The 27,213-nt window shown below is 46.2% G+C and overlaps 1 protein-coding gene across 1 annotated transcript in view; it reads left to right on the forward strand.

Moving 5' to 3' along the window:
• The window catches only part of LOC308382066 (myosin IXB), a 62,200-nt gene that overhangs the window by 24,679 nt on the left and 10,308 nt on the right, over positions 1–27,213 (forward strand). The window contains exons 3-26 of the mRNA XM_080859748.1: positions 3,534–3,628; positions 6,666–6,728; positions 7,065–7,164; positions 7,416–7,516; positions 7,966–8,095; positions 8,374–8,463; positions 8,618–8,734; positions 8,942–9,076; positions 9,409–9,530; positions 9,731–9,872; positions 11,730–11,925; positions 12,362–12,437; positions 12,922–13,014; positions 14,794–14,907; positions 15,981–16,020; positions 16,114–16,236; positions 17,694–17,774; positions 17,982–18,092; positions 18,285–18,404; positions 18,530–18,679; positions 19,144–19,301; positions 19,406–20,707; positions 20,904–20,988; positions 22,207–22,325. Coding sequence (XP_080715874.1) covers positions 3,534–3,628; positions 6,666–6,728; positions 7,065–7,164; positions 7,416–7,516; positions 7,966–8,095; positions 8,374–8,463; positions 8,618–8,734; positions 8,942–9,076; positions 9,409–9,530; positions 9,731–9,872; positions 11,730–11,925; positions 12,362–12,437; positions 12,922–13,014; positions 14,794–14,907; positions 15,981–16,020; positions 16,114–16,236; positions 17,694–17,774; positions 17,982–18,092; positions 18,285–18,404; positions 18,530–18,679; positions 19,144–19,301; positions 19,406–20,707; positions 20,904–20,988; positions 22,207–22,325 — 3,863 coding nt within the window. The remainder of the gene's footprint in view (positions 1–3,533; positions 3,629–6,665; positions 6,729–7,064; positions 7,165–7,415; positions 7,517–7,965; positions 8,096–8,373; positions 8,464–8,617; positions 8,735–8,941; positions 9,077–9,408; positions 9,531–9,730; positions 9,873–11,729; positions 11,926–12,361; positions 12,438–12,921; positions 13,015–14,793; positions 14,908–15,980; positions 16,021–16,113; positions 16,237–17,693; positions 17,775–17,981; positions 18,093–18,284; positions 18,405–18,529; positions 18,680–19,143; positions 19,302–19,405; positions 20,708–20,903; positions 20,989–22,206; positions 22,326–27,213) is intronic.

The raw sequence follows: 27,213 nt of genomic DNA on the forward strand, positions 1-27,213 counted from the left end.
TATTTAAACGACTTTTGGAGGTTACTTAACACAAATAGTATTTTTACTGGATACACTGCATGTTTTGTTTATGAATGACTTGTCGCAGTATCGCGCGGCCGGAAATGCTTGATGTTCGCCAACCATTCATGCAATTAAAAAAATGTTTTAATTAATAATCGATACTTGGCGTCAACAATCGATGCAGTAGATCGTGAAAATTAGAATCGCGATGCATCGTCATGACGATTATTTGGCACACCCCTACTCCTAATGTGACCCCAGCTTTTGTCTACCAGTGTTTAATGTGCAAGGGCTGTATTGGCATCCTTGGTTGTACTGTACTTAAACACACTGTATGGTTCATTTTAAGAACTTGTCTGTAAGTAGTCTTTATTACCTCCCCAAAGTCTATGTAGGCAAATTGCACACTTCTGTGCAGAGAGGCAGAATGTTCTTTTAATGAGGGCAGGGGGAATTCATCATTAGTGTCTGAGCTGGCTGGAAAGGTTTAGGTGGTGTGTGTTAGTGAGGCTAGTTATGGTCAGATCACATCCTGGAAATGATGAGGAACGCTCATTTTGCTGAATTGGTAAAAGATGATTTTGAACAAAAAGGTCTGGAAGATTGGCTTTAAAGAGCCAGTTCTCCTAAAGTGGGCCTTTCCTGTAGAAGAGTGGCATGAGGAATTCATTTATGCGGTGCCAAACATGGTCATTGGGACACACTTTTTTTTCCTCTTTAAAAAATGTACTTTCAATCACTTCAACATGTGTCTAAAGATTGTTTTAATCTCCATGTCCCCCACCTTTTGTCTTCTCTGAAGGCTTTAACTGCATTTCTCTGTCATTCTTTTTATCTTTATTTTCTCGTCACAAACGATTTTCAATTGAATCATTACATTTACATCTTCTTAATGTTGCAATCATGTTTTGTAGTCAAACCAAGCGGGGGGGGGGGGGGGGGGGGGGGGTTGGGTGTGTGTGTGTGTGTGTGTGTGTGTGTGTGTGTGTGTGTGTGTGTGTGTGTGTGTGTGTGTGTGTGTGTGCGCTCGCTCATCTTTGATGGAGACTTCGAGCCCGGAGCTAAAAATGTCGTCACCTGACACAGCCTGACCTCCATGACTGTCACCCCCGCGTTCTGGGTGAAGTTATTTGCTGGAGCTTACAGTCCCGCCACTGGCATTATCTCCCCAAAAGAATGAGCTCATTATGAAATAATGTCGTTCTAGTGGAGATGTCTGGCTAGTCCGCCCTGTTCTGGAGGACCAAAGGCAGGCCACTCATAAAGGAGAAGCTGTCCACAGGAGCGGTTATATTTACCAGTCATATGAATAGCCCACAGGCTTATTTTGTCCAGAGGAACAGTGCACGGCCATTGTCAGCCCTCATATTGATAATGTTGGCATTGTAGACACTAGGCTGTTTATGACTTGCTAACTAACGTGGTGCGCACACTAAGTGTTGAAGTTGACGGCCAACTCTTGTTTTTAAAACAGAAGTAGCACAAAGGGCTTAAGCTGCTCTGGAATTTTAAGTAGTTTAAAGGCGTTAAATCTAAGGATTGCACTGATATGAACATGATGTTGACCAGAGACACTTTTTGGTCTCTTTTTATGTTCTACATGTAATGGCATGAGGCTGTTGGGCCACATCACAAAATATTAGCTTTCTATTTTGTGCTGTCTTTAAAAATGAAGAACCGCCTGTTGAGGTTTCATTGTGTAAATCTACAGGCAGTTGCCTGCAAGGGAACACCACAGAAAACAGACCAGTCAAGACAAGCAGGATGAACACGCAGTGCCCTTACAACTGAATCCAATAGTACCAACATTCCTTCTCCCTCCACACGTTTCTCTCTTTTTGTATTTTCTTTTCTGTGCTTCCTTGTTTCTTCATTTCTGTCTTCTGTCTGTTTACTTAGTCTTTCTTCCTGTCTTTTTTTTCTACCTTTTTGTTTTTCCTCCCCCCTTTCATTTTTGCCTTCTCAGGCACTATAATGACAAACAAACCTACTGCTGCTCTCTCTCCCCACCCCCACCCCCTTCTCTACCCTCCTTTGCTGTTTCCCCTTCTCACTCTGCTCTCACCAACAGTTTGCTTTTCTTGCGAAACTCAGATGGACTGATAGCGTGTCTGTTTGGGCAGAAGTTCAGCCTTTTTTCCCCCCCATACTCGCTGAGTCTCCCAACCAATCGAGGAGCTGAAACGGCGGCATGTTGGAAGCTGAATGCACTTGCACATTCGTCAAGAATTCCAACTGTGATGCTGTAAGTTAAGGAAGGGAAAGCCGTTCCCAGGAGTCTCAGTTCTGTGTTTGGCCTCAGCGTGGTGAAGGCCACACTGAGACCTCTTTTACAGTACTGTGTATTCTCTTGCGGCTTAAAGTGACGGGACCAGGGCAATGTGTCAGAAACCTCAGTCACAGTCACATAGCCTCAGCACCATGGTCCCCCGAAACGGAGCCGCTTCCTTGGGGGCACTGGGAGCTTTGAGCGCACAATGCCCTCTCCCAAACACCGTTCACCAAGGGCCAAGAGGCTTTAGCAGAATTAAATTCAAGTCTGCCAGCTCCTGTGTCAGGTCCCCCCTCCGATGTGTCGCTCACATGGCCTGCACTCCCCTCTGGAATTAGACTTTGGTATTTGGATTATTTTTCATTTTTTTCCCCTTCACAGGTGTGATACGAAAGCAAGTGGAATGGTTGCGCACATGTCTCTTCAGTGATAATGTTGGTATATATATAAAAAAATTAAATAGGTCAGGGGTTCAGTGCCGGTAATCATAATCAAAAAAGCCTGTCCTCTCCTCTCTCTCTCTCACTATCGGCCCCAAACACAGCCCCCAGGCCCTTGCCCTCCCTGCTGCTCTGCTGTTGTGAGTGTGTGCGTGTGTATGTGTGTGTGAGGGGACAATGCAGGGCCCTATTTGAGATGCACCGGGTGGACTTCCCCTCGCTCAGGGCCTTTTGTTGGGCCTGTGTGCGAGTGAAACACTGATCTCCATTCAGACCTGCAGGCAGAGCCGGTGCCCTCCTGGCAGAGAGGGGGGTGGCATTCGCCCCGCAGCAGGGAGTAAGATGGGGGCACTGCCACCCCTGATGCCCATTTATCACACAGGGGACCAGTGTGACTGTCAGCTGAAAAACAACCCAGCTCCTCCCTCCTCAGCTGTGCACCCACAATGCCGTACCCCCCCATGGCTCCCTCAGTGTGATATCTGTGTGCTGTGTGTGACGTACGACTGTATAATGTGTGGATGGGTACACAGGCAAAACATGTTACGTCAATAAGCATACCGTCATTGAGAATGGACAGTATTCATCTGTTTTCCAAAAGGCCATTGACTGAGAATGCTTGGCAACAATGAACATGGCACATAGCTATGTTTTATTTTTTTGTGAAAGTGCTTGATTAATCAGTACGCATGAGGTTTCCACTTCATTTTACATTTTGTTTTGTTAATGTAATTGGGTTATTTTTTGGGGACAAGCACTATCTAAACTTGCAGTCTTGTAAAAGTTGCTGATGTCATTCTCCCTGCATCCCCCAACAGGCATTTGGCAATGCAAAGACGGCCCACAACAACAACTCAAGTCGCTTTGGGAAGTTCATCCAAGTCAACTATCTGGAGAATGGCGTGGTCCGTGGGTAAGTGTCAGCTGTAATAGTTTTTGTACTGTACGTGTTGATGCTGCCAGTTAACGGAGAAGCAGCCAAGGCAAACTCGGTTGACCTGGCATGGCGCAGATCACCTTCATAAGATGTAGAGACATCAGGGGCCATATTCACAAAGAATTTTAGGGCTAAAAGTAGCTCATAAGTGGCGAATTTAGGAGAAACTCCTAAAAATAATGGGCGTGTCAGTCTTAAATTTAGGACTCCTATTTTTTTTTACTAAGAGCAATTCACAAAATATTTTATCCCTAAAAGTAGCACCTAAGTCTAGGACAGCTTAAAACTCCTCATGAGGACTCCTAAGTCACTAAGACCTATTCACAAAAAGTCTTAAAATGGCTGAAGCCAGACGTAACGTGTTGGAGACAATGAACGACTCTGAATTGTTGAGAAGATATCGTTTAAACCGTGAAGGCATCAACATTTTACTAGAATTAGTGCGGGATGCAATCACGTCTCCAACTATCCGAAACAACCCAATCAGTCCGGAAGTTAAATGTTTGATAACATTAAGATTTTTGGCTACGGGGAAAATGCAACTTTGCAACGCAGACGACTTCAGAATATCGCAATCATCAGTAAGCCGATTCATTCATCAAACAATCACCGCACTCTGTAGACCACACATTGTACAACAGTTTATCCGGTTCCCTTTGGACAATCGCCTACTTCAAAGGATCAAGGTTAATTTCATGGCGTTTGCAGGAATGCCCGGTGTCGTGGGTGCCATCGATGGAACACACATTAAAATAATTGCTCCATCCAGAGATGAGGACGTCTTTGTAAACCGCAAAAAGGTACATTCAATTAATACACAGATAGTGTTTGATCCAAATTTCACAATCATGGATATTGTTGCGAAGTGGCCTGGATCTACTCACGATTCGCGCATTTTAATGGAGAGCGCGGTCTGCGCCAGCTTTTTGAGCGGCACCATGTACCTGCTGGATGCCACTTGTTGGGTGACAGTGACCATCCATGCAAGACATGGCTTTTGACACCCTTCCTCAATCCACAACCGGGAGCACAGTTGAACTACAACATGCAAGTATACGCATGAGGCCTATTTTGGGGACACAATACCTGTAGCCGCGACGGCTCTTTTAAAGTCCACTCCGCAATCTCCATCCTACATTGTGACTGGAGCGCATACCACCGCTTCTCGCAGTCATCGACAGAGCGACACACGGCAGGGAATGAAGCATTTATGTTAACACATATGTCCTCCCATGCCTCACGCATAGTTTGCAGGGTGCTTTAATTATTACTTCTTTGATTTCATGCAATTTCTGTGTTTTTTTCGGCAATTTCTCTTTCTCTTAACGTGCAAAGCGTCATTCTCGTTGGATGCACAAACTTGTCATCATGCGTGTGCATTCTGCTAAGTGCACTGTCCATAACTATTTAATATGACTTCATTTGAAGCCTAGGTTATTCTCTTATTTTCTGTTTATTTAGTGGGATCGTTAGGGGGATGTTAGGACTGAGTTTTTAATGAGAGAGCCTGTCAACAACCAATCACCGTCCTCACCCCATCTAAACTCGTGCATGAGAAGCGACGTCATCCATAGCAACGGAGTTTTTATCTTAAGCTTAGGAGTTGGTATTATCCTTAGTATGAGTAGGTCTCAGAGCCGTTGTGAATCACTTTTAAGAAATTACTCCTACGTAAAAGGTTTTAGCGCGAGTTAGGAGCACTCCTAGTGGTAAGATAAAAGGCTTTGTGAATACGGCCCCAGGTTTTAATTCCTTTTTTAGGCTTCTGCAAAGCATGCACCCTCCCCCTGCACTCTCAGGTTATGACCCGAATGAGAGTTTGGTGAAGCTCGTCATTTCCTCTTTACTGCAGAGGAGGTTTTTTTGGGTAGCAGTAAACAAAGACGATGTCTCTACAAATAAGCCACTTGCATGATAACTAGCTACCTCACTGGGCACTAGTCAGACCACCTGCAGGGTTTTAATGCAAAATAATACTTATCTTCTATTCAATGGTGATTTTGAGTGTGGACTATAAAACAATTGTATGATCTGGCTAACCAACAAGTCAGTGTCCTAATGATTTTACTTTTAAACTTCACCATGTTTTACGGAAGTATGCTCTGCTGAAAAACGGCTAGTTTTAAATAGTAATCAAACCTTTTGTGAGACTGAGACTTCTACGGCGTGACTTGATTGTTTTCTAATTTTATGGCTCCCCTGGAGTGGCTCTCACTCAGCGTGACTCCGGCTGACACTGTGGCCATTGTGACCGTCTAGAACGCATCAGAATAGACCTTTGCTGTGCAAGAGTGGGCCCGTTCAGGCCACACTCTATAGAGCCTATCACAATAGGGAACCCTGGCACTTCGGCCGGTCAGAGGATGTTTTCATTCAGTGCGTTGTCTTTGCCTGATTTTTTTACGGACCCATTGTAGCTCACACCACTTCACAAGAGCAGGCAGTAAGTGGCCAATAAGAGTGGTTTGAGATAAATAAGACCAGAACATTCTTTCCTGTGGAGTTCATTAGCAAGGGCTTTATTAAATCAGTCCCAGAAAAGGGAGTCTAAAAAACAGCTTTTATCTTTTCTCCAGCTCTGTGGGTGTAATTGTTTGTGTGTGCACGTGTGTTTACCTGAACTCGTGGGGAAATACAAGCCAGCATACCTGCAGGGTATTATTATGAGGGCATTATAGAGTGGCTAGCATGTTTTTGTTTTTCTCCTGTCCCACCTTAAGTACCTAATAGTAAATTGAATTAGGTCTTTTTTTAGCCTAACTTGCAGACACACTGGCTGGTGCGACAGGACTGCAGCCCTTCTGACAACTTTGTCTCTATTCAATGGGTTGTGACGACCATCTGCTCTAGCAGTCTGACTATCTCAAAGCATGTTAGGAGCCCATTTAAAACGCGTCCATGGAGAGACCGAGTGAGAGACCAGACTGGCCTTGGTGTCACTTTATTGATTTTTTTTTTCACTCGTGTTTTCTTTTGCTCCCCCCCCTCCCCCCCGCCCTCTCCTCATTTGCAGGGCTGTGGTGGAGAAGTATCTGCTGGAGAAATCCCGCCTGGTCTCCAGGGAGAAAAATGAGAGGTAAAGCAACCCGGAAAGGTCATGCATGACCTTTGCTTCTTCTTGACCTCCAGAAGCTCTTTGTCTAAATATCAGGGCCATTCATCACATTCAATATTCTGCTGATTTCAGACCCCTGTCTGAAACACTTATCTTCCATTGTGTTGTTTACACACAATTTCACATTTTCATTAGCAGAAATATCAATCCTGTGTTCTTCTACCCAATCACATTATTTTGATGGCATGCCTGTATGGTTAACTAAAGTTGACATAGTCATGGCTGGCGTGTGTTAGTGGTGGGAGGGGCTGTTAACGTTCTTCAGCAGTGGTCAGTAAAAGCTCTATCCCTGGACAGGAACTACCACGTATTTTACTACCTGCTGGTGGGAGCCTCCGAAGAGGAACGCAAGGAGTTCAAGCTGCTACAGCCTGAAGACTACCTCTACCTCAAGCAGGCAAGTTCTTTACACTACTCCCTTCTCAACATCCCACTACCCATAACCTGTCAATCACCAGACCAATATAGGCCCTTGGAGAAACCGCTGTATATGAGCTCACCTCTGTCTCCCATTCATACGCATGTCCATTATTTTCTCCTTATTTTCACCAAGTTCACTTCCTCTTTTGAAAGCTAATGGCAGCATAGTTGAAGAGGTGCTTAACTGCTCTTTCTTTCTGTCTTTCTCTTGAACTCTCGTCTCTGCAGCAAAACTCTATGATCGAAGATGAAGAAGACCTTCGGCATGACTTTGAGCGGTTGCAGCAGGCTATGGAGATGGTGGGCTTCCTGCCTGCCACCAAAAAACAGTGAGTAGACAAGTCACATACTCATAACGCAGCCTCCCAGATAACCTGTCCTGTTGACACATTTGAGACTAAGGAACTTAACATGGTTATATCTGGTTAATAAAATAGGACTCACTTTATGTACAATAGTGTCCTGTTAGTTTTTTTTTTTTCTCTGCGCCTCTGAAAGTAGTGATCGCTCAGAGTATTAGGCCAACTTGAGTGACTACAACATTTCCTGTTGATGTTATCGTGTGCTGCTCCTCCTGAAAGCACATAGCAAAACATCCAGGACTGACCTGCTGCAACTCTCTGCTTGCAAGATGGTTCATTTTCAGGAAAATGATGGAAATGCCTGTGTGTGCTGGTGATTTAATTTCTCCTTGATCGTAAAATAGCCAGAATGCGAGCACTCAGTTAGGCATACAATGGTGTCCTAAGTTCTTTTTGTCTTTTGTTGATCATTGTAGAATATTCTCAGTACTGTCGGCCATTTTGTATCTGGGCAATGTGACGTACCGGCGCAAGTCAACCGGCCGAGATGAGGGGCTGGACGTGGGTCCTCCCGAGGTCCTCAGCACCCTGTCCGACCTGCTAAAGGTGAAGTGCTGCCTTTAAGTCCCGATATGAGAGACAAAGAGTGTCGTCTCTGTAGCGTTCTTAGTTTTTGCACAACACTGTGCATGTATCAACTAATATACTCATTCTCTCAAGCATTTTAAGTTCTGTGCTGTTTGACCCTAAGCCAGACAAAATCCCATGCTTGACATTTTTGTGCCATGCAATATCCGTGTGACCTTAAAAAGCCGAAATAAGGTCAGCAGAAGCTTGCAGCCGCTGTAAAGTGTGTGTGTGTGTGTGTGTGTGTGTCCTCGCAGGTTAAAGAAGAGCTTCTTGTAGAGGCACTCACGAAAAGGAAAACAGTGACAGTCAATGACAAGCTAATCCTACCTTACAGCCAAAGCGAGGTGAGCTCCCGTGCCTGAAAGCCTGCCATTATCATGCATTATTTACCCTTAAAGTTAATTGCCTGTCAAGAAAGGTAGCTATTTTTTCCTCCTCCTCTGCTGGGCACTGTCAGAAGTGTTTCAAAGTGTCCCCTTACACCAATGTCTCCCCCAGGCCATCACAGCACGGGACTCCATGGCAAAATCTCTGTACAGTGCCTTGTTCGACTGGATCGTTCTGCGCATTAATCATGCGCTGCTTAACAAGAAAGACATGGAGGAATCTGTGCCGGTGAGTGTGTGTCAAAGTGGACAGCTCAGATATGTGCTGGAGCTGCAACTGTCACTGAAAGCCTTCTGTGGTTATACTTCATTGATCAAAACGTCATTAGTGTTCAGTAACCAAACAGATGTTTGAATGAAGGTTTTCCCATTTTCCATGTATTTAGAGCTCTCAGTGTTTACTGACCCTCTTCTTTTTTCTTTATTCTTCCTCAAGTGCTTGTCTATTGGTGTGCTGGATATTTTTGGTTTCGAGGACTTCCCGAACAATAGCTTTGAGCAGTTTTGCATCAACTATGCCAACGAGCAGCTTCAGTATTACTTCAACCAGCACATCTTTAAACTTGAGCAGGTGAGTGAGCTTCTGGACTCTGCAGGGGTGTCCCTCTCTACCTTTAGGAAGCTTTTGAAGACCCAACTCTTCAGAGAGCACCGCCCTTCCTAACTGGCACTTCGACTAGTGCTTAACCTGCATTTACAGCAGTTACATTCCTGCACTTCTTTTTCTTTTCTATTTCGTTTTTTATATTTCTAATGTAAAGTAGTATTTATTGTTACACCAGGTTCTATTGCTCGTAGCGTGACTGTTCTCTCCCTTGTACGTCGCTTTGAACAAAAGCGTCTCTGATGGTCCTCTGATTTAGTAATGCCATGGAGACTGATAATCTGCCCTCTCGCCCACAGGAGGAGTACCAAGCAGAGGGCATCACCTGGCACAACATCGACTACACGGACAATGTGGGATGCATTCACCTGATCAGCAGGAAGCCAACTGGACTCCTCCAGTTATTGGATGAGGAGAGCAAGTAAGGCAACACACATGTGAGAGTATTGGTGTATGTGGAATCATGCAGGCAGCTCTACCTCTTTGGGTCTCAGTCAAACTCTAAGCTTCTCAGCTGAAGGGACGGGTGGCTTTTGTTATGAAATGGAACACATTGGCAATAACATGAAGATATTGATGATTTTTGATGTGTTTGCTTATAATGCTGTATGTCCCTCGCAGCTTTCCTCATGCCACTGATAAAACACTGTTGGCTAAGTTCAAGCAGCAGCACCACAGCAACAAGTACTTTGTTGCCACGCCGGTGATGGAGCCGGCATTCGTCATCTGGCATTTTGCTGGGAACGTCAAGTACCAGATCAAGGTAACCAGTTTAATCCATAGACCAGAAATGCAGTGTGTTTTGTCCGTCTTTATCAGCTAGTCTTGTTTGGCATTTTGAATTTTATCTCTTGGTATTGGGCTTAGCTGTACAGTGCTCCTTATTTGACTGGCGTCACATTGCTGTATGTTCCACTTAGTATTAGGAAATGTCCTGTCTTATCTCTTGTTCCTGTGCACTTTATATGTTTCACTGTGGGAGAGTGGGAAACGTTCTTTCGATAACTTTGTATGTCTTGACATGTGAAGTAACTGACAATAAAGCTACTTCAGGGCTTGCCAGTGCGACTGATCTGGTCGTACATGCGACTGGAATTTTGGCCGTGCGACTTGATTTGAAATCAGTCGCACGCGTGCGCCTATAGAAATAGGCAAAAATTGCGTGTTTCAGGGTGTTTTTCCCCCCCACTAATTTTCCAAGAAGAACTGATTTTTACTTGACCACATTATTCATTTGGACTATCAACGTTAATGCGTTAATCTATTATATTATTGTAGACGGGCTTAATGCGATACAATATTTTAACGCAGGTAACGCAACTTTGTTTACTTTCGGTTTGCGTTTCCACGACACGAAACGTTGCCTGCAGTCATTTAGCAGGAGATAACGAAGCGGTAGTGGAAGATGGGGAGAGCTGAGCGGAAAGTTTCTACTTAAGAGGCAAAATGACGGAACAATCGACCAAACTAAAGTTGTATGGAGCATTTGAAAGCTAAATTTAGCTAGCACAGAAGCAGCTCGTCTTTAAGTGATCACCTTAATGCAAAGCACCCGACATAAAGCAGTCCCAGGTTAGATGGTCGCCAACCCACACTCCACGACTTCCCTATTAATATTCAGCGTAAATACAACCCTGATTCAACGCGACATCCAGCAATCACGTACAGATGAAAGGCAGCCCGCTCCTTTTAAAACATGTTAGACGAGTCGACGGACGTCAGTAAAGCTGCATTTGTGCTGTTTTTTGTGCGTTATTATTGGAGTGTTATTCTCCAAGAGGACATGCCTTTCTGTGGAGAGCTACCAATTCGAACTACTGCCCAGGAAGTGCTATTTATGTTGATAATAGATTGCAGCCACAGATTTAAATACATTTTTCCAATTATTTGAATCATTGTATTGAACATTATTTGAACCTATTTGTTTGCATGTCTGAAGCATCACCTATTTTAATTAGGCCTAGCTGAGTGGTCTTGTTTGCATGTTTTATCACTTGATTTGAGTGCATGCTATCTTTTGGGTATATTCTGGTGTTATTTCCTTGCTTGTTTGCTGTGCACAAATAGGCCTAGGCCTACTGCAACTAAGTTCTGTATTTGATTTTATGTTGTTTTTTGGTGCACAATTTTGATGCAATATCTAGAGTTAGATTTTCTTTTATTAATTTCTAGGCTTTCACCTGTAGCAGGTGCGGATGTTCGCTTATTAATAAGAATTAATGGATTATAGATTAAATTAGCCTAATGGAATATAGATAAACTAAAATAAGCGGAGTGTCTGTTGGGCCCTGACCTGTTACAAATACGAAAAGTCGAAAAGGTTGGGAATCCCTGATCTAAATCACCTAAAATACCATGCAATTTTTTTCCACCTATCAATTTAGGCCTAAGCAAGGTCATGCCTTTCCTTTTATAATCTGTTCAAACATGTTATTCCAGGTTTTTAACATTGATCAATAGTAGTATTACTTGGTTTGGCCAACTTTTTATAGTGGTGCGCCTAGATATTTGCTGGTGCTCCCAATTTTTCTGGGTTAGGAGCACAGTGCTCCTAAGCCAAAAAGTTAGTGTCAAGCCCTGCTACTTTGACTTGACTGCTTGTTTTTCCCCCGGCTGGCAGGACTTTAGGGAGAAGAACACCGACCACATGCGGCCTGATATTGTGGCTTTGCTGCGCAGCAGTGACCGGGCGTACGTGCGTCAGCTAATCGGGAATGATCCCATTGCCATGTTCCGCTGGGGCATCCTCCGTGCCACCGTCCGTGGCATAGCTGCCTTCAACGAGGCAGGCAGACGCTGGGCAGCTAAAACAGCAGGTACGGCTCTTTTTGCCAGTAGCAAATGCTTGGTGCCAATTCTGACTCTTTATTGCCTGTTTCTGTTTTTATCACATTATAATCTCACCTATGTGAAAATAGTGATCAACTGACATTGGAGGGAGGCCAGTTTCCATCTGGGATTAAATTAAATTATGGTAGAGAGAACAAAACAAGAAATTACACTGGAACAACAGGACCATTGTGTTTGTAAATAGCTGTTAATGCTGTAAGTTCGAGTCTCAAGAATAGATTTTCCGTGTGTGTGTGTGTGTGTGTGTGTGTGTGTGTGTGTGTGTGTGTGTGTGTGTGTGTGTGTGTGTGTGTGTGTGTGTGTGTGTGTGTGTGTGTGTGTGTGTGTGTGTGTGTGTGTGTGTGTGTGTGTGTGTGTGTGTGTGTGTGTGTGTGTGTGTGTGTGTGTGTGTTTTGTGTGTAGGTGTGGCCAGACCCACTTCTAGGACACCCCTTGGAGAATTACAGCGGTCCAACACACCTATTGAAAGGATGTACCGGTAAGGAGTACAGCAGCGCTCACTGTAGACAGGGCAGAAAGGAACAGGCTGATACAGAAAGAAGGAAACTTCAGTTGGGGAATTTGATCTCTTCCTGTCTTCAGCTTTTGTGTTTTGGGATGTCATGTGACCCTTCTTTCATCCCCTAAGACACACTGCTGGCAAGATTTTCACAATGATCCTGTGGAGATGGCTTTCCCTTGAGTGCTCCCCTAACATTTACCAGATTATTGTCGGTTGTACTTGCCTAAAAGCCTTATCCTTTTAAAGGCTTTGGTGTCAATCGTCATGATCTTATTTGGTGTTATATCTGTTCATTCGGGCCATCAACTCCGTCTATTATCTGTAAATCCACCTGTACTGATCCTAAAATGATCAGTAAGCAGGTCCAAGCGCCTCTCCCTGGACCAAAGTGGTCTCCGGCAGCGTCTCCTCTCCAGTCTTCCCTAGTGACCCCCTGTGTGCCGTTTGTTCCCCTCCACAGCCGTACCTCTATGCTCGATTTCTCCTTTGATCATTCAGAGGAGCGCCCCCTAGAGGCCTTTGAGGACATCTTTGCTAGCTTTGAGAGTAAAAAGTAAGTGTACTGAACTAAAGAAAACACTGGGAGGTCAAAAAGGAAATTTTGCACAGATGGGTGGGGGGTAACCCTCCGTATACTCACAAACTCTCTGGGTCTTATTAGCATCTACCAACAAGCAGCTGTTGGGGAGGTTTCAAGAGTATTTAGTCACTCCAAGGGTTTGGGTTTGATTTTACTCAATTTTGAGAAGGTAATGGATTTTCTTTAGGTCACCATCTTAAGTTGTTCATCCTGAGTTAAAGAGGAGAGAAGCAGTCTCGGTTTGGCAGTTGTTTGTGTTGGCCAGAGCCTTCAAACGCACTGGAACCAGAAAGACCTTGCCCAGAAATATTAGTCAGAGCTCTCAGAGCAGTCCCTGTGTTTTTCTTCTCAGTCCTCCATTTGTAGCCACAGGGAAATATGATCCCTCTCCCTTTGCTGTCTATTTTCTTCTTTTTCACAGAGTTTCTTTCGCTGGGACTCAATTCTCCCGAGCTCAGCCTGTGCTCTCAATCCTCAGCCACGTTTATTAATCTTGCAGTACAGAGCATGGGACTGTTTGCTCTGCTTAGGCAGTGATATGGCCATTTATAGAACGGGAAGCCAAGAAAGCTCTGCACACAAAGAAATAAAGTAGAAAAGCCCTTGTGGTTTGTTAGGGGGAAAGGGCCATTCCTGTAGAGTCCAGTAGAGAAGAAATCATGTACAGGGCAGCAAAGGTACCTTTCAGTTCTGTGCTTCTGTCCACCGTTGGTCTCGTAGGGAAATATGTCTGCTAAATGACCACATGATACACATTTATTCAACATTGTCTCCAAGAGCTGATGCTTTGTAGATCCCAAAATAGCCCAGAGAGTTTTCTTGTGCAAACTTGTTTTTTTAGTCCTTCCTTTTTGGAGGGCGCCCCACATTAGTCTCTCTTGTTTGACCTCCTGCTAGTGTTTTTAGAGAATTGGTAAGTACTGCCTGCATGGATTCAGCCGAGAGTGGAGGTGAAAGTCCACTCTCTTAGTTAACACCGGTTCAAGGTCACACCAGAGTAACCCCCTCACCTCCCCTCGCATGGAAGGCAGCACAAATAAACCCAGGGATGATGTTCTGAAGCGTGCATGCTCACAGGCCTCTCGATCTGCTTTGTGAGGTCACAAACACCAGGCGCAAATTCACTTCTAATGCTGGCAGAATGGTGAGGGCTGAATGGAACTATGAGCGGAGAAGGGCAATCCAGGCTCAGAAAGTCATAGTGAATTGTCTGTATTCATTAATTTATTTAATAGAACCATTCTTGAGCTTTGAGGTAGAACCGTGAAAGTAAAAGCAGTATCTCCGTGCATAGGTTCAGTAGGAATGCGGCAGGTTTTTCACTCTCTGAACCTGGTTCTGCCTTGCTCACAGTAAAAGCTGGTGGTCTTCCTGTACTACTGAGCAAAGGCAGCAGGATTTCCCATCATTTGGATCGATTGTTTCTATGCATCCCTGAGAAGGGAATTGATTGCTCCCTCCTGCCATAAGCTCTTAGTCCAAAGCCCTCGCTATTCTGTATTATGCTGTTTTTGTGGGACACGGGTGTGTGTGTGTGTTTAATGCCAGCCAGTATTTTGGTGTCTTTGATTCTAGTGGTGGCGGGTGCGTGTGTGTTTTTCTGTTCTGCTCAGTATTGGGGTTTGTGTCTTTACCTCATACCTATGTGCCACCCTACCCCACTCTACCTCCTCCCCAACCCCTTCCCCATCACCCTCCCATACCCTCCCTGCCCCTCCCTGCTCCACTGCGCCTCCTCCTGGGCTATATCAGGGACATGCATGCCCAAATCATCAGCTCCATTAAAGATTTGCAGTTGGACGGTGAGGACCCTCGCAAGCTACTGCAGTCCTGGGGGCGTCTGCGGTTCCCACGCCACGTCCTTCAGTGAGTGTGATGCCCCCTCCCTCCCCGATGCCTGGATCAGCCCACCCTAGTACCAACCATGTGAAGGATAGCTTAAACAAAGTGTTGGTCCTTTACACAGATCCATGTAGTGCATGTAGTGTTTATCAAGTAGAGCAGTGTTCTGTTGGCGTCTTTCAAGCATCTGATGTTTACCTCAGTTTGAAGCACGTTTTAGTCCTCGCAATCACTTGAGGTATTATTTTGGTCTCAGAAAAAACAAAGTAACCTTCCTCTTTAGTCAGAGGCCACCTTACGCCTCTCCTCACCTCACATTTCCTTCATGGAAACTCCTAAAGGCTAATGGTGTAATGAGTAGACGCCTCAACCCATTTCTGCTTTTTATAGAACAGCACATGGCTGCCCATCGAGGAGTGCCCTCATGTGTCTTTTGCCAGCGTGATCCTTGTTAGCACAGATAGGCTAAGATGTCTTGGTCTTATATATCTGTGGGGTCCAAGTTCTCTGTTGACCAGGCTTTGGCATTGCTAACTGGATGATACTGCTTCTGTGTAGCTGCTGCTGCTGCTGTTGCTGCATGACCAAGCATTACTGACACGTATATTCTCAAGAAGAGAGCCGCTGTGCTGTGAAGTCCGCCTTTTCCTGGCAGGTCTACAGGCCTCTGCAGGGCCTTCTATCCTGGATGCTGGCGATGATGATTTGAGGCAGATGCTCTTGAGCTTCTCTGGTCGTGAATCACAAGAAGTAGGCTGATTGTAACATTTCGACAAGCAACTGTGCTAAATGTAATGTATGGCATGTAGGAATCCCGCAGTCTGCTATAGATTTCCACCTCAAGCTGTTAAACCTTGTGATGAATAGACAGGTAGATGTTTGTTAGTGTCAGGGTATGGTAATATCAGATGGGTGGGCTGAAATGCGTCACCCTCCCATTGTCCTTTGCCCCAACCCCATTCCACCCCACCCCTCTCCTGCAGGTGCTCCCCGCCTCCCTCACCGACTGAGCATGACTTACTGTACTAACTCACCCGCACATAAACAACCCCCCACCTCTACACACAAACAAACCCTCTTACACTCCTTCTCTACAGGAAAAATAAGAACGCCAAGCAGAAGCAGCTCATTCCTAAGGTAAAATTGGCAAAGATTTTAAACTGTATAGGTCTTTAAGTTCAGTCAGTGTTTGTGGATTTTGACTTAGCCATGACATCCCTGCTCTTGTAGGTACTCCTTGACTCACGTTCCCTTAAATACATTGTGAGACTCACACTGCACGATCGAACCACCAAGTCTCTGCTGCACCTGCACAAGAAGAAGAAGCCACCCAGCATTAGCGCTCAGTTCCAGGTAGGTCCACGGCACTTACCCTCTTAGGTCACCGTAGTCCACTGCACTGGCCCTCCTCATACATGACCATAATCCACTGCACTGGCCCTCCTAGGCCACCATAGTACACTGCACTGACCCTCCTCATACATGACCGCAGTCCATTGCACTGGCCCTCCTCATACATGACCGTAATCCACTGCACTGACCCTCCCACCCTAGGCCACTGTAGTCCACTGCAATGGCCCTCCTCATACATGACCGTAGTCCAACGCTAAGGTTGCCAGTATTCCAACATTTGATCATGTTGGATTCAATTTGCTGGTATAAGCATGAATCCTAAAGCTCTGGGAAATGTCAGCAGTGCCAAACATGTGGTCTGAATTCCATTGTCTTGATGTTGGGAAGTGTGAATTTGGATACTTTTGCAAACAAAATCTTTATATCAGTTGAGAATGTCCAGATATGTCGGTCCCAAACTGGCAGTGTAAAAGTACAATTATAAACTCATGACTTTTTAAGAAAAAACAGCAAGATGATCAAGACACAGATGTCCTCTTGCCAAGCCACTTCTGTCAGCTGGTAGTCCAAGGATTGTTTTATTCTTCAGTCAGCTATATTGACACATTTCCTTGATAACCTGAAGATATGGTCCCCAGGTGTCAGAGCCAGACCTTGTTTATTTTGGCAAAAAAATTATTCCCCATACTCATTAAAAATCTATTTAAGTTGTTTGGTATTTGCCTCATCTTGGCAATATTGGGATTGGAAAAATAAGGCACAAGGCACTATGGAAAAATGTCTTTTTTTTCCCCTCAATTTGGTCTTCCTCACAAAATATTTAAATGAAACCCTTAAATGATTTATGACAAAGGTCTTTATTATTAACAATCTCCAAATCTGAAGCTTTTAAAGTAACACTAAGTGGTCATCCAAGACCTCCGGTTGCACTGGGCTAAAAATATGAGACGACACACAAATCCCCTCACTCATCCATCAACATGACTCCAAGACTCCAAGAACACAGTTAATATGAGAGACAAACAAGATGCTCCAAGAGTATCTGCAAGGAAGTAGAATTCCATTTCAAGTCTCAAGAAGTTTAAAGCAACTGGAGACATTAGTCTGTTTGGAAGAAGACGTGCATGTCTTTCCTGAACGCAAACCAGACACAACCGCAATATGAGAGAAGGCTTGATGGGAACAAGCCCAAAATTGCCTTCAGCTGAAATGAAGTACCTCCAGTTTGCAAATTATTACTGGAACTTTTAGTGGGGCCTGGTTCAGATGAGGCCAAAAATCAAGCACTTGAGGTAGATTTGGCGAGATGGCTGCTCGAAAAGTTCCTCAGAAAGTGTCCGGCAACCTTCCTATGGAAATTGACAGCTTTGATGGGCTCCGTTTGAACGGTTCGTGCTCTGATTTCATTTGAAGCTCTTGTAGACACTGAATCACAGTGCCGCTCTCTTCCTCTTCAGACCTCCCTGAGCAAGCTGCTGGAGACGTTGGGAAGGGCTGAACCATTCTTCATTCGCTGCCTCAGGTCTAATGCTGAAAAGGTAACAACTTGAGTGAACACCACCCAAATGTCCATTTACTTGGCTGTATGTGCCTTCGGATGAAATTTGTTCAAAGTCTAAATGAAGATTTTCTGGCCCTTGCTAGTTTCAAATGCAGGATACCCTTAAACCAACACTGACCATGAAACTATCCCTAAAACTATACTGTAAGATGGTAATTGTGTGTGTGTATGTGTTTCCAATCAGAGGGAGATGTGCTTTGATGAGTCCCTGATCCTGCAGCAGCTGCGGTACACAGGCATGCTGGAAACGGTCCGCATCCGGAGGTCTGGGTATGGTGCCAAGTATACTTTTCAGGTGAGTCATTGCTGAATATGTGATTCCTTAATGCCTTTTCCTATAGGTGCTCTAAGCCTAGTGTGACTTGCAGAGATGCTGCACCAAACAGATGTGCGGTTTATTCAGATCACGGTGCTGCTGCTTGGGGATTTGCATTCAACCAGAAATTGTAGCTCAGCTAAACTGTCATTGGATGCGTTGATCTTTCAGGATTTCTTGGAGCAGTTTCGAGTGTTGCTGCCCAGGAATGCTGCATGCCAAGAGGACATCTCAACTCTCCTTCAAAAGATGGGGCTCGACAACACTACCTATCAGATTGGCAAAACCAAGGTCATTGAAACTGCACTGAATTAAAAAAAAATAGTTTGGGGAAAAAAATTGCAAAGTCTGATTTCTGATTGTATGCGTTTTAATATCAAGCTTGTAAAGTAATCATAAGTGAATATCCTCATCAGGTTTATCTCAAGGAGCTTGAGCGTCAAAAGCTGCAGGACACGCTGCACAAGGACGTCATGCGCAAGATCATCTTCCTGCAGCGCTGGTTCCGTGCCAAGCTGGAGCAGCGGCACTTTGAGAGCATGAGGCAGTCTGCCATCCTCCTTCAGGTAAGCCAAACACATCTGGAGACTGTTTAGTCCCTACGTGAATTATGACTCAGCTGCACTGGGGAGTGACTGTAGCTAGATGATAAATATATGCTTGTGGTGGCCTTCTGTTTAAAGACACTAAAAACATTGAAGTCATAGTTTTAACTTGTAGGAAGTGCAAGTACTAAATCTGATAGAATAGTGTGCTAGCATTCAGTGTTGTTGAAATCGTATTGAATAGAATTGAAATCTTGGAATACTTGTGTCCATCTGTTACTTGTATTCTGAACACAAATATTATTAAACTTTGAAACAGCTGTGAGAAAAAACTGATTTAAAGAATCTGGATTAGCAAATTTCATTTTGCATTTGTATTGTTTGTGAATCATTGATTTCCAAAGTTGTCCCAGGCCTACATGTTGCAAAATGAACAGATGAACCAGGAACATGTTCTACCTCTGACTGTTTCTCTCAACTCACAGGGATGCTGGCGGCGTTACTATAGGAACCGGCGCTGTCGGGCAGCCACCTTACTGCAGGCCCACTGGAGGGGCTGCCGGCAGCGGACGGAGTATCTACGCCAACGCTCCGTCATCCAGAAGATGCAGGCGTTGGTGAGGGGCAGCTCTGCACGCCGCAGGTACTGCACCACAGCAACAACCAACCTCTTCCTTTCTGATCATGATTACCAAGTGATTTTGGTTTGAATGGTTTCTAAAATTTGTTGCAAACTTTATTTTCTAGATGCCAATCCATCAAGGAAGAGAAAAGAAACAGAGAAGAGGAGGAGGCTAGAAGAAAGGAGGAGGAAGAAGCAAGAAGAAAAGAGGAAGAAACTAGGAGAAGAGAGGAAGAGAAGACGAAGAGAAGGGAGGAGGAGCAGGAGGAAGAAGCAAGGATAATTGAAGAGGAGGAAGCTAAGAAAAGGGAGGAGGAGGAGGAGGCAAAGAAAAGAGAAGATGAGACTCTATTAGCAGCAGAGGCTGAAGCAAAGAGAGTGATGGAAGAGGAAGAAGAGGCGGCTAGGAGACTGAAAGAGAAGGAAGAGTCTGCCAAGCAGGCATCAGAATCGGAGCAGCAGGCTGCCCCACAGTGTCCTCAGGCAGTAGAACCAGAAGACCCTCAGGAGGCCGAGAGTAGGGAGGAAACGCCTCAAAACACCAGCCAGCCAGAACCAGTGGTACAAACAGCAAGAGCAGAGGAGGGTCAGGACATCCAGGCCCAGGAGGAGGGCAGGTCCCCCGTCCAGGAATCCTCAAGATCTGAGGAGAAGAAAGCCCTTGATGTCCCCCATCCGCATGCTGAAAACGGTACACAGGCTGAGGCTGGGCCTGAACCGGAGTTACTTGAAAGCGCACAGCCCCAGGACAAAGACGCTGCTCCAGCTTCACCAAAAGATCAGGAGGTCCATGACTCAGCACTCAACCCAGAGAAGGAGCAGGAGTCTTTGACGCATGCGGTTCCTGCTGCTTCAGATGCCACTGGTGCTGCCCCAGAGAAAGGAGTCCGAGCTGCTCCCCAGCAGCAGGGGAAAGCCCAGGTGTCGCGGAGCCAGGAGAAGAGGGAGATGAGGCGACAACGAGGCCTAGAGCATAGCCAGAGGGAGCTACAGAGGGCTGCCTCGGCCTACAAGGATGACGCGCCCCCCAGGCTCAAAAAACAGGAGCCCCCTAGCAGTAGCAGTACCAGTACAAGCGAGACCGCTGAGGCCAAGCCCAAGGAGCATTCTGACAAAACAGGCCTGGACCAATACACCTTTGTGGCTTGGAAGGACAAAGGGACGGCTAAGGAGAGTAAGAGCTCATCTCCTGTACTGGTGCGACCCACCACTCTGCCCTTGGATATTCCTGGCCTTAAGATGGAGCGGAATGGGCACAGCGAGGCCACCAGTCCCCTGGCAATGGGAACAGGGAGCCTGCCAGGTCACGGCAAGCCTGGTGACCATGACCGGTCGGAGAGGAGGAAGGGCAAGAGGGGAGGGGAACCATCAGATAACATTACCCATGAAGCACAGATCCCAAAGAGCAGAAAGATAAACTCCCTGCGGTACAGCCACTTTTCCTCTCACCTGTGAACACAGATCAATTTCTAGTTAGATTTTTCAGCTGTTGATTTGAGAATAAGAACTCAAAAAAATGTATACCACTGGAGGTTTATTACTGATGTATGCATTTTTTAGTGCATTTTTGTTATTTTATTAATTCTTAACTTTATTTTCTATATCTATTTATCTTATTTACAGGGTTCAGGATAGGGATATCTCATTATCTCTTGATGATGTGTCCAGTTATGTCCCCCCTACTGCAGATGGTCCTGGAAACAGAAAGGTAACTTATGATCTTTGTAGTAAATAGCTATGCTCTAATTTTAACTTTGCCTAGTGTGTGAGATGTGTGGTTGCCGCTGTGTGTTGGAGCAGGTGTCATATCTGTCCGGTTCTCACACTGGGTTCGTCAAGAGGATAAGTGTGTCACTGTGCTTCTTTGACTCATTCAGGGCAGGGTGCGTTTCCGCAAGCACCGCAAACGCAGAGGCTTAGGCTTTGCACGTAGCTGCTTGGCAGTAAAAAGTGCAGAAATGGAAGATGTGGAGTACTGGACTTTCCCTTTGCCCCCCGCGAGTCCTGTCCAGACCACAAGTCCAAACATACAGCAGGTTCAGGTGAAGCCATGGCAGAGGTTGCTGGTGTGCTGGGTGGGGGGAGGTGTGGTGGTCTGCTGCCTGCTTGTGGAGGCATATGAAAACTGCATTGGGGTGTGGAGCCCTGAACCGTCGGGTTGACTTCCCTTACTCCTCCCTTTCTCTTAAACGCAAAGAAACTCTTTCAATCCAGCCTTTGTTTTCCTTGCTACGTTTTGATTGGACACGAGTCTCTGGCTGCCAGTGTCTGAATTTTTTTTGTCACTGCACCAGATGTTCTACTTTCCCCATTCTCAGAGAGAAAAGAAAAACATTTTAGACATTCATTCTCTCGGGCTGCATGTACTTCATGGTGCTTTACAGAGCCATATTGAGTAAACCTAAATATCCAACTTTATTATATTTACCATATGGGTTTCCTCCAAGTCTCCTCCATTTCATACTCTAGTCATTGGATTGTGCCCTTTGCACAGTCCCAGGCTTCTGGCTCTAATGTGTCCAAAAATCTAAAAAAAAGTACATCTTAACATACTATAATGATTCCAGATTAACGGATTATAGATCATGTTGTGTGTAACAATTTTTTATTTTTTTTTGCTCTTACCTATGTGGGTTTGGGTGGTCCAATCAAACATTTGCTGAGAATATTTAAGATTTAATCCCTAAAATGGTCATAATGGTGGTGGGCTACTAATTTGCTTTGGGGGTAAATTCACGGTTGAATGATGGGAAGAGTGAACAGCATTTATGGGTAAACTCCGGGGAAAAATCCTCTTTATCTGACCTCTCTCAGTTTCTTCTTCAAGACTACGGAGACCTGCTTGGAGGAGAAGTGTCTCTCGGCACTGCTGCGGAGAGGTCGCAGGCTGCTTTACTAACCAGTGTCTTTGAATGTTGTCCCACAGGGCCAGGCCAGCACAGAGTCCATAGCAGATGGAGCTAAAGCCAGCTCACTCAGCAGGAGGTCCCCAGAGGGTGCGGGCCCACAGGACACTACTCCCCTCCAGCCCTCCACTCCAGAGAGGTACTACACTACATGCACGCCCCTCTCCCGACACAGACTTGCAGCACGGGCTGGGCAGACAAACTTACACACACACACACACACACACACACACACACACACACCCCTCTCCCAACACAGACTTGATGCACGGGCTGGGCGGAGAGTCTCCTCAGTGGATAAGCAGATGAAGAGACAAATAAAACCGGCAATGAAAGCAGGCTTGCTTCTTTCAGGATCAGCCTTTTGCCTTCACAAACTTAAAACTTTCGGCCTGTAGTTTTACTGTACTGTTCACTGACCTGTTTTTATATCACTAAATTAAATATAATAGGGTTTTGGCGGCTCTTTGGCCCACCCTTCAGACCAGGTCGGCACTAAAAATGAATGAAATCCTGTGGTGAAACTGTAGGCTTAATGAAGGTCAGATTATCATGATTAAATATGACTAAGGTGATGGTGTAGATACACCGTGTGAAAGGCCGTCCATGCCTGACCTGAGCTTCACCATGACTCACTGATTCCCTTTGGGCTGCTCATCCATCTTACATGGTGTTTAAACTCTCTTCTGCCTTATATAGTCGCAGAGTTATGGGAGGGGATGGATGCCTTGGATTCCTGAAAACTTAATTTGCTTTGAGCAGAGAGGTTTGGTGGAGAGGGTCATTCACTGCCCTGGTGGTATCATCAGGCTGAGGATCAAATTGTACACTTTGTCTCAGTGTTCCGTGTAAACATGGCACTAATGCAAACATCAGCCTTGTTAAACATAAGTTTGGCTTGTAATACACAGGTTAAGTCAGCAAATGTTCTGTGTGTATGGTAGTACAGATCATGTTAGCTGACTGGATATCCAGACAAACCCCGACCAATCAAGAACAAGTCAAGTTTAGCAGTCAAGACCAGACCAAGACAACAGTTGAGGTGCAACTCCACTCAATTTTGGAAAATGGAGGGCAAGGAGCAGAGAGGGGGGCAGAGTAGGGGCCGTTTAACCATTTTTGATTTCCGACTAGGTTGCAATTTGCAGGAAAATATTTGCTGCACAGCTAACGTTAGCGGGCCAAACATTATTGTCTGAATAAATATATTCAATGTTACTGATTATTATGCTGGTCAGGTAACGTTAAGGTTTGTTTGTGAACCAGTATCAAACTAAAAGTTAACCTTACCCAGCTAGTTTGCTACACGTTCATGTTGGCTAGCTAGATAGATGAATCTGTTGTGTACACAGATGTTAGTGTAATGGGACTTTTATTATGAAGTTGAGAATGTTAGTTGTTAGGGTAACGGCCGGTTCCTTCAGGTCGTGTGTGCTTGAGTTGTCAGAGTGAGTGGCACACGCAAGTAAAGCAGTTAAACCTTTCCGTGCATCTCTGTTTATTTCACCGACACAATATTGGCGACGAGAATGGAGTTTGGCTTACTACCACCTGCACCGTTTCTAGCCGTCCCCGGAGACCCACCAGTTTCATGGGCAAACTGGCCGGAAAGTTTCGCGGTTTACCTGGACGCTCTAGGCTACGAGGACATAACCGACAAGAGGAAAATGGCACTCCTTCGACATTGTCTCGGAGTGGAGGGGCAGCGCATTTTTCGCACACTGGGGACGCCTGATAAATACGACGATGCCGTTACTCTCTTGACGAACCATTTCACTGGTCATCAAAGGATTTTGCTCCGACGTTATCAACTACGGAAGCAGCTGCAACGTACTGGTGAGTCAGTTATGAACTACGTTACAAACTTGAAAGACATGGCACGCTTATGTGAATATGGTGGCCTACAAGATCAAATCATCCGAGACCAGTTCATTGAAGGAACGTCGTGTGGGAAAACGAGAGAAAGATTGTTACTGGAAGCAGATAATTTGACTTTATGTAGAGCTGTGGAGATAGCACTCCAAGTCGAGACAGCCATAGAATGCACGTCTTTGCTAGCCAGTTTGCGGCCCATGACAGACAGCTCTGTGCAGCAGCTCCAACCTGCACATCACACGCATCACAGCACTGACCCTACAGATAACAGCCAGTCAGATCTTCTGGTGCAACTCACACAAAACAGGCAGAGCAGGCGCACATCAGACATTTGCAGTAACTGTGGTTCAAAATCACACAACTCCAAAGCACAACAGTGCCCTGCCAGAGGACAAAAGTGCAGAAACTGTCTGAAACAGAACCATTTTGCCAAAATGTGCCGTTCTCTCTGCCACTCTCCCACAAACCACAAGATCTCCGCCAGCACAGCATAGCTACACTGAGATTCGGAATGTGACTACTGGCCAGGTGGGCTTCAAAACGTGTACTATACAGTTAGCTGATGTGAGCCTGCCTTTACTAATGAACACTGGTGCAGCTGCATCACTGCTAAATTTAAGAACGTACCGCAAGTTTTTCTCTCACCTTCCATTAGCCCACCCTGCCACGGCCCTATGTGGTTACGACAGCTCCAGGATCGAGATCCTGGGCGTGCTCAAAGTGCCAGTCCACTACGGCTCTAAGCACCTATCTTACTTTCCATTCCATATTGCGAGGAGAGGAGCCAATCTGTTGGGCCTGGACCTGTTCATCAGCCTGGGATTCACTCTGAGGACAATGCTGGCGCTGACATTCATCACATTACCTCCACCTGGCAGCAAAAATGGCCAGCCCTATTCGATGGCCTCGGCTGTCTCACAGCCTTCACACACAGGCCACTGACGAACCCTGACGTGTCACCGTTGATCCAGCCCCTGCGCAGGATTCCTTTTGCCTTGAGGGATGAGGTCACCCGTGAACTGGGGTTGCTCCTGGACATGGGAATCATCGAACCAGTCAACGCCGCCCCCTGGATTTCAAACCTGGTGATCGCCAAGAAAAAATCGGGGGGAATAAGGATATGCGTAGACCTACGTGTAGTGAATAAGGCCGTTATTCTGGACAGATATCCGCTGCCAACCGCGGAGGAACTCACTGTACACTTTCATGGCTCAGCAGTTTTCAAAAAACTCGACCTACGCCAGGGGTATCTGCAAGTGCCTCTCCACCCAACAAGCAGAGACCTCACAGCGTTCGTAACTCATGCTGGGGTGTTCCGTTACACCAGAATGGCCTTTGGATTATGCTCCGCCCCCAGCTGCTTTCAGAAGGTGATGAGCACAATCCTGGCGGGCATCCCTGGAGTAGCAGTCTTTCTGGACGACATCGTGGTGCATGCCCCAGACATGGAAACACACAACAGGCACCTTCAGAGGGTGGCCGAGGCCCTTCTAAAGAACAACCTCACCCTGAATGGAGAGAAGTGATGTTTTGCGGCTCCAGCCATTGACTTTGTGGGATTCCGGCTGTCAGCCAAAGGGATTGCCCCACTGCAGTCTAACATTGACGCCATACACAAGATCCCAGAACCAACCTCAGTCTCTCAGGTGTCCTCATTTCTAGGCATGACGGCCTACTACCTCCGTTTCCTACCTCACTACTCACAGACCACCGCGCCGCTCCGTCAACTGATAAAAAAAGATGAGCCCTGGCAATGGACGACAGAGTGTGCTGAGGCTGTGCGAACACTCAAGGCCCAGCTCACAACACACCCCGTCTTAGCTCACTTCAACCCAGAATGTCCAACGCTGGTCACCTGTGATGCCTCAGCCCGTGCCATTGGAGCAGACCTGTCACAGGTGCATGATGGGTTGGAGCGGCCGGTAGCCTTTGCCTCCAGGGCGTTAACACCGACCGAACAACGCTACTCTGTGGGTGAGCGAGAGGCACTCGCCTGTGTCTGGGCCTCAGAGAGGTGGCATCTCTATCTCTATGGCAGGCACTTCACTCTCAGAACAGACCATCAGGCACTGTCAGCATCGGGCTCGGGGCAAAAACCCCTGCGCCTACACAGATGGGGAGAGAGACTTAGACAGTACGACAATGCACTGAAATTCACCCCTGGGAGGGACAATGTGGTCGCTGACCTGCTCTCACGCTCTACTGATGGCCCCACACCAACTGCTTCTGTGGACGAGGATACAGAGCCTGAACTAATCCAAATGCTTCACACACCTTTGCAATCAGCCGTGTCATTGGAGGAGTTAAAGCAGGAATCAGAGCGTGACACCACACTGACAATGCTACGCACATACATACGCTCGGGGTGGCCAAGAAAGGTTCCTGATGAGCTTACGCCATTCACGAGAGTGCGGGATGAACCGTCCTGCTGGGGCGACGTTTGCATCTCCCGGGGCCTTTGCACAGTGGTACCCAGTAGTTTGCGGGCTCGTGTGTTAACAATGGCACACGAGGGACACCTTGGCATCGTTAAACTCAAACAGCGGTGCAGAGACCTCATTTGGTGGCCGGGCATTGACCGCGACATTGAAGCACTCGTCAAAGACTGTGTTCCATGCCTCCTCAGTGGGAAAACGGGTCCTCCTGTCCCGTCCCGCCCATGGGAGCACCTGCAAGTTGATATCTGTGGGGAGCTCCATGGCCGGGGGATCCCCTATCACCAACGCTTCCTTGTGGTGGTGCACGATCTACACTCCAAATGGCCCGAAGCAGTTCCAACTGGAACAGTCACTGCACAAGTCGTCATAGACATCTTGGAGGTTCTGTTTGCACGGTGGGGTTTGCCTCAAGCCATCACCACAGATAATGGGCCCCAGTTTATCTCTGCAGACTTTTCCTGTTTTCTTAGTGATAGGGGAATAAAGCACATCCGTACGGCATACTACAATCCACATGCAAACGGCGGTGTGGAGCGGCTTAACAAGAGCCTAAAGAACGGGATCCGTGCTCAACTGGCCCAGGGGTGCATGTTCCAGACATCGCTCAACCAAACCCTAATGCTCTACAGGGCAAGAACACACCACAACCGGAGCCTCCCCGTCACTGCTCATGCTGGGTCGAGAAATGGAGCTGCCGCTAGATAGACTCAAGAC

This window comes from Sprattus sprattus (genome assembly GCF_963457725.1).
Source record: "Sprattus sprattus genome assembly, chromosome: 2".
In the NCBI taxonomy this organism is placed as follows: domain Eukaryota; kingdom Metazoa; phylum Chordata; class Actinopteri; order Clupeiformes; family Clupeidae; genus Sprattus; species Sprattus sprattus.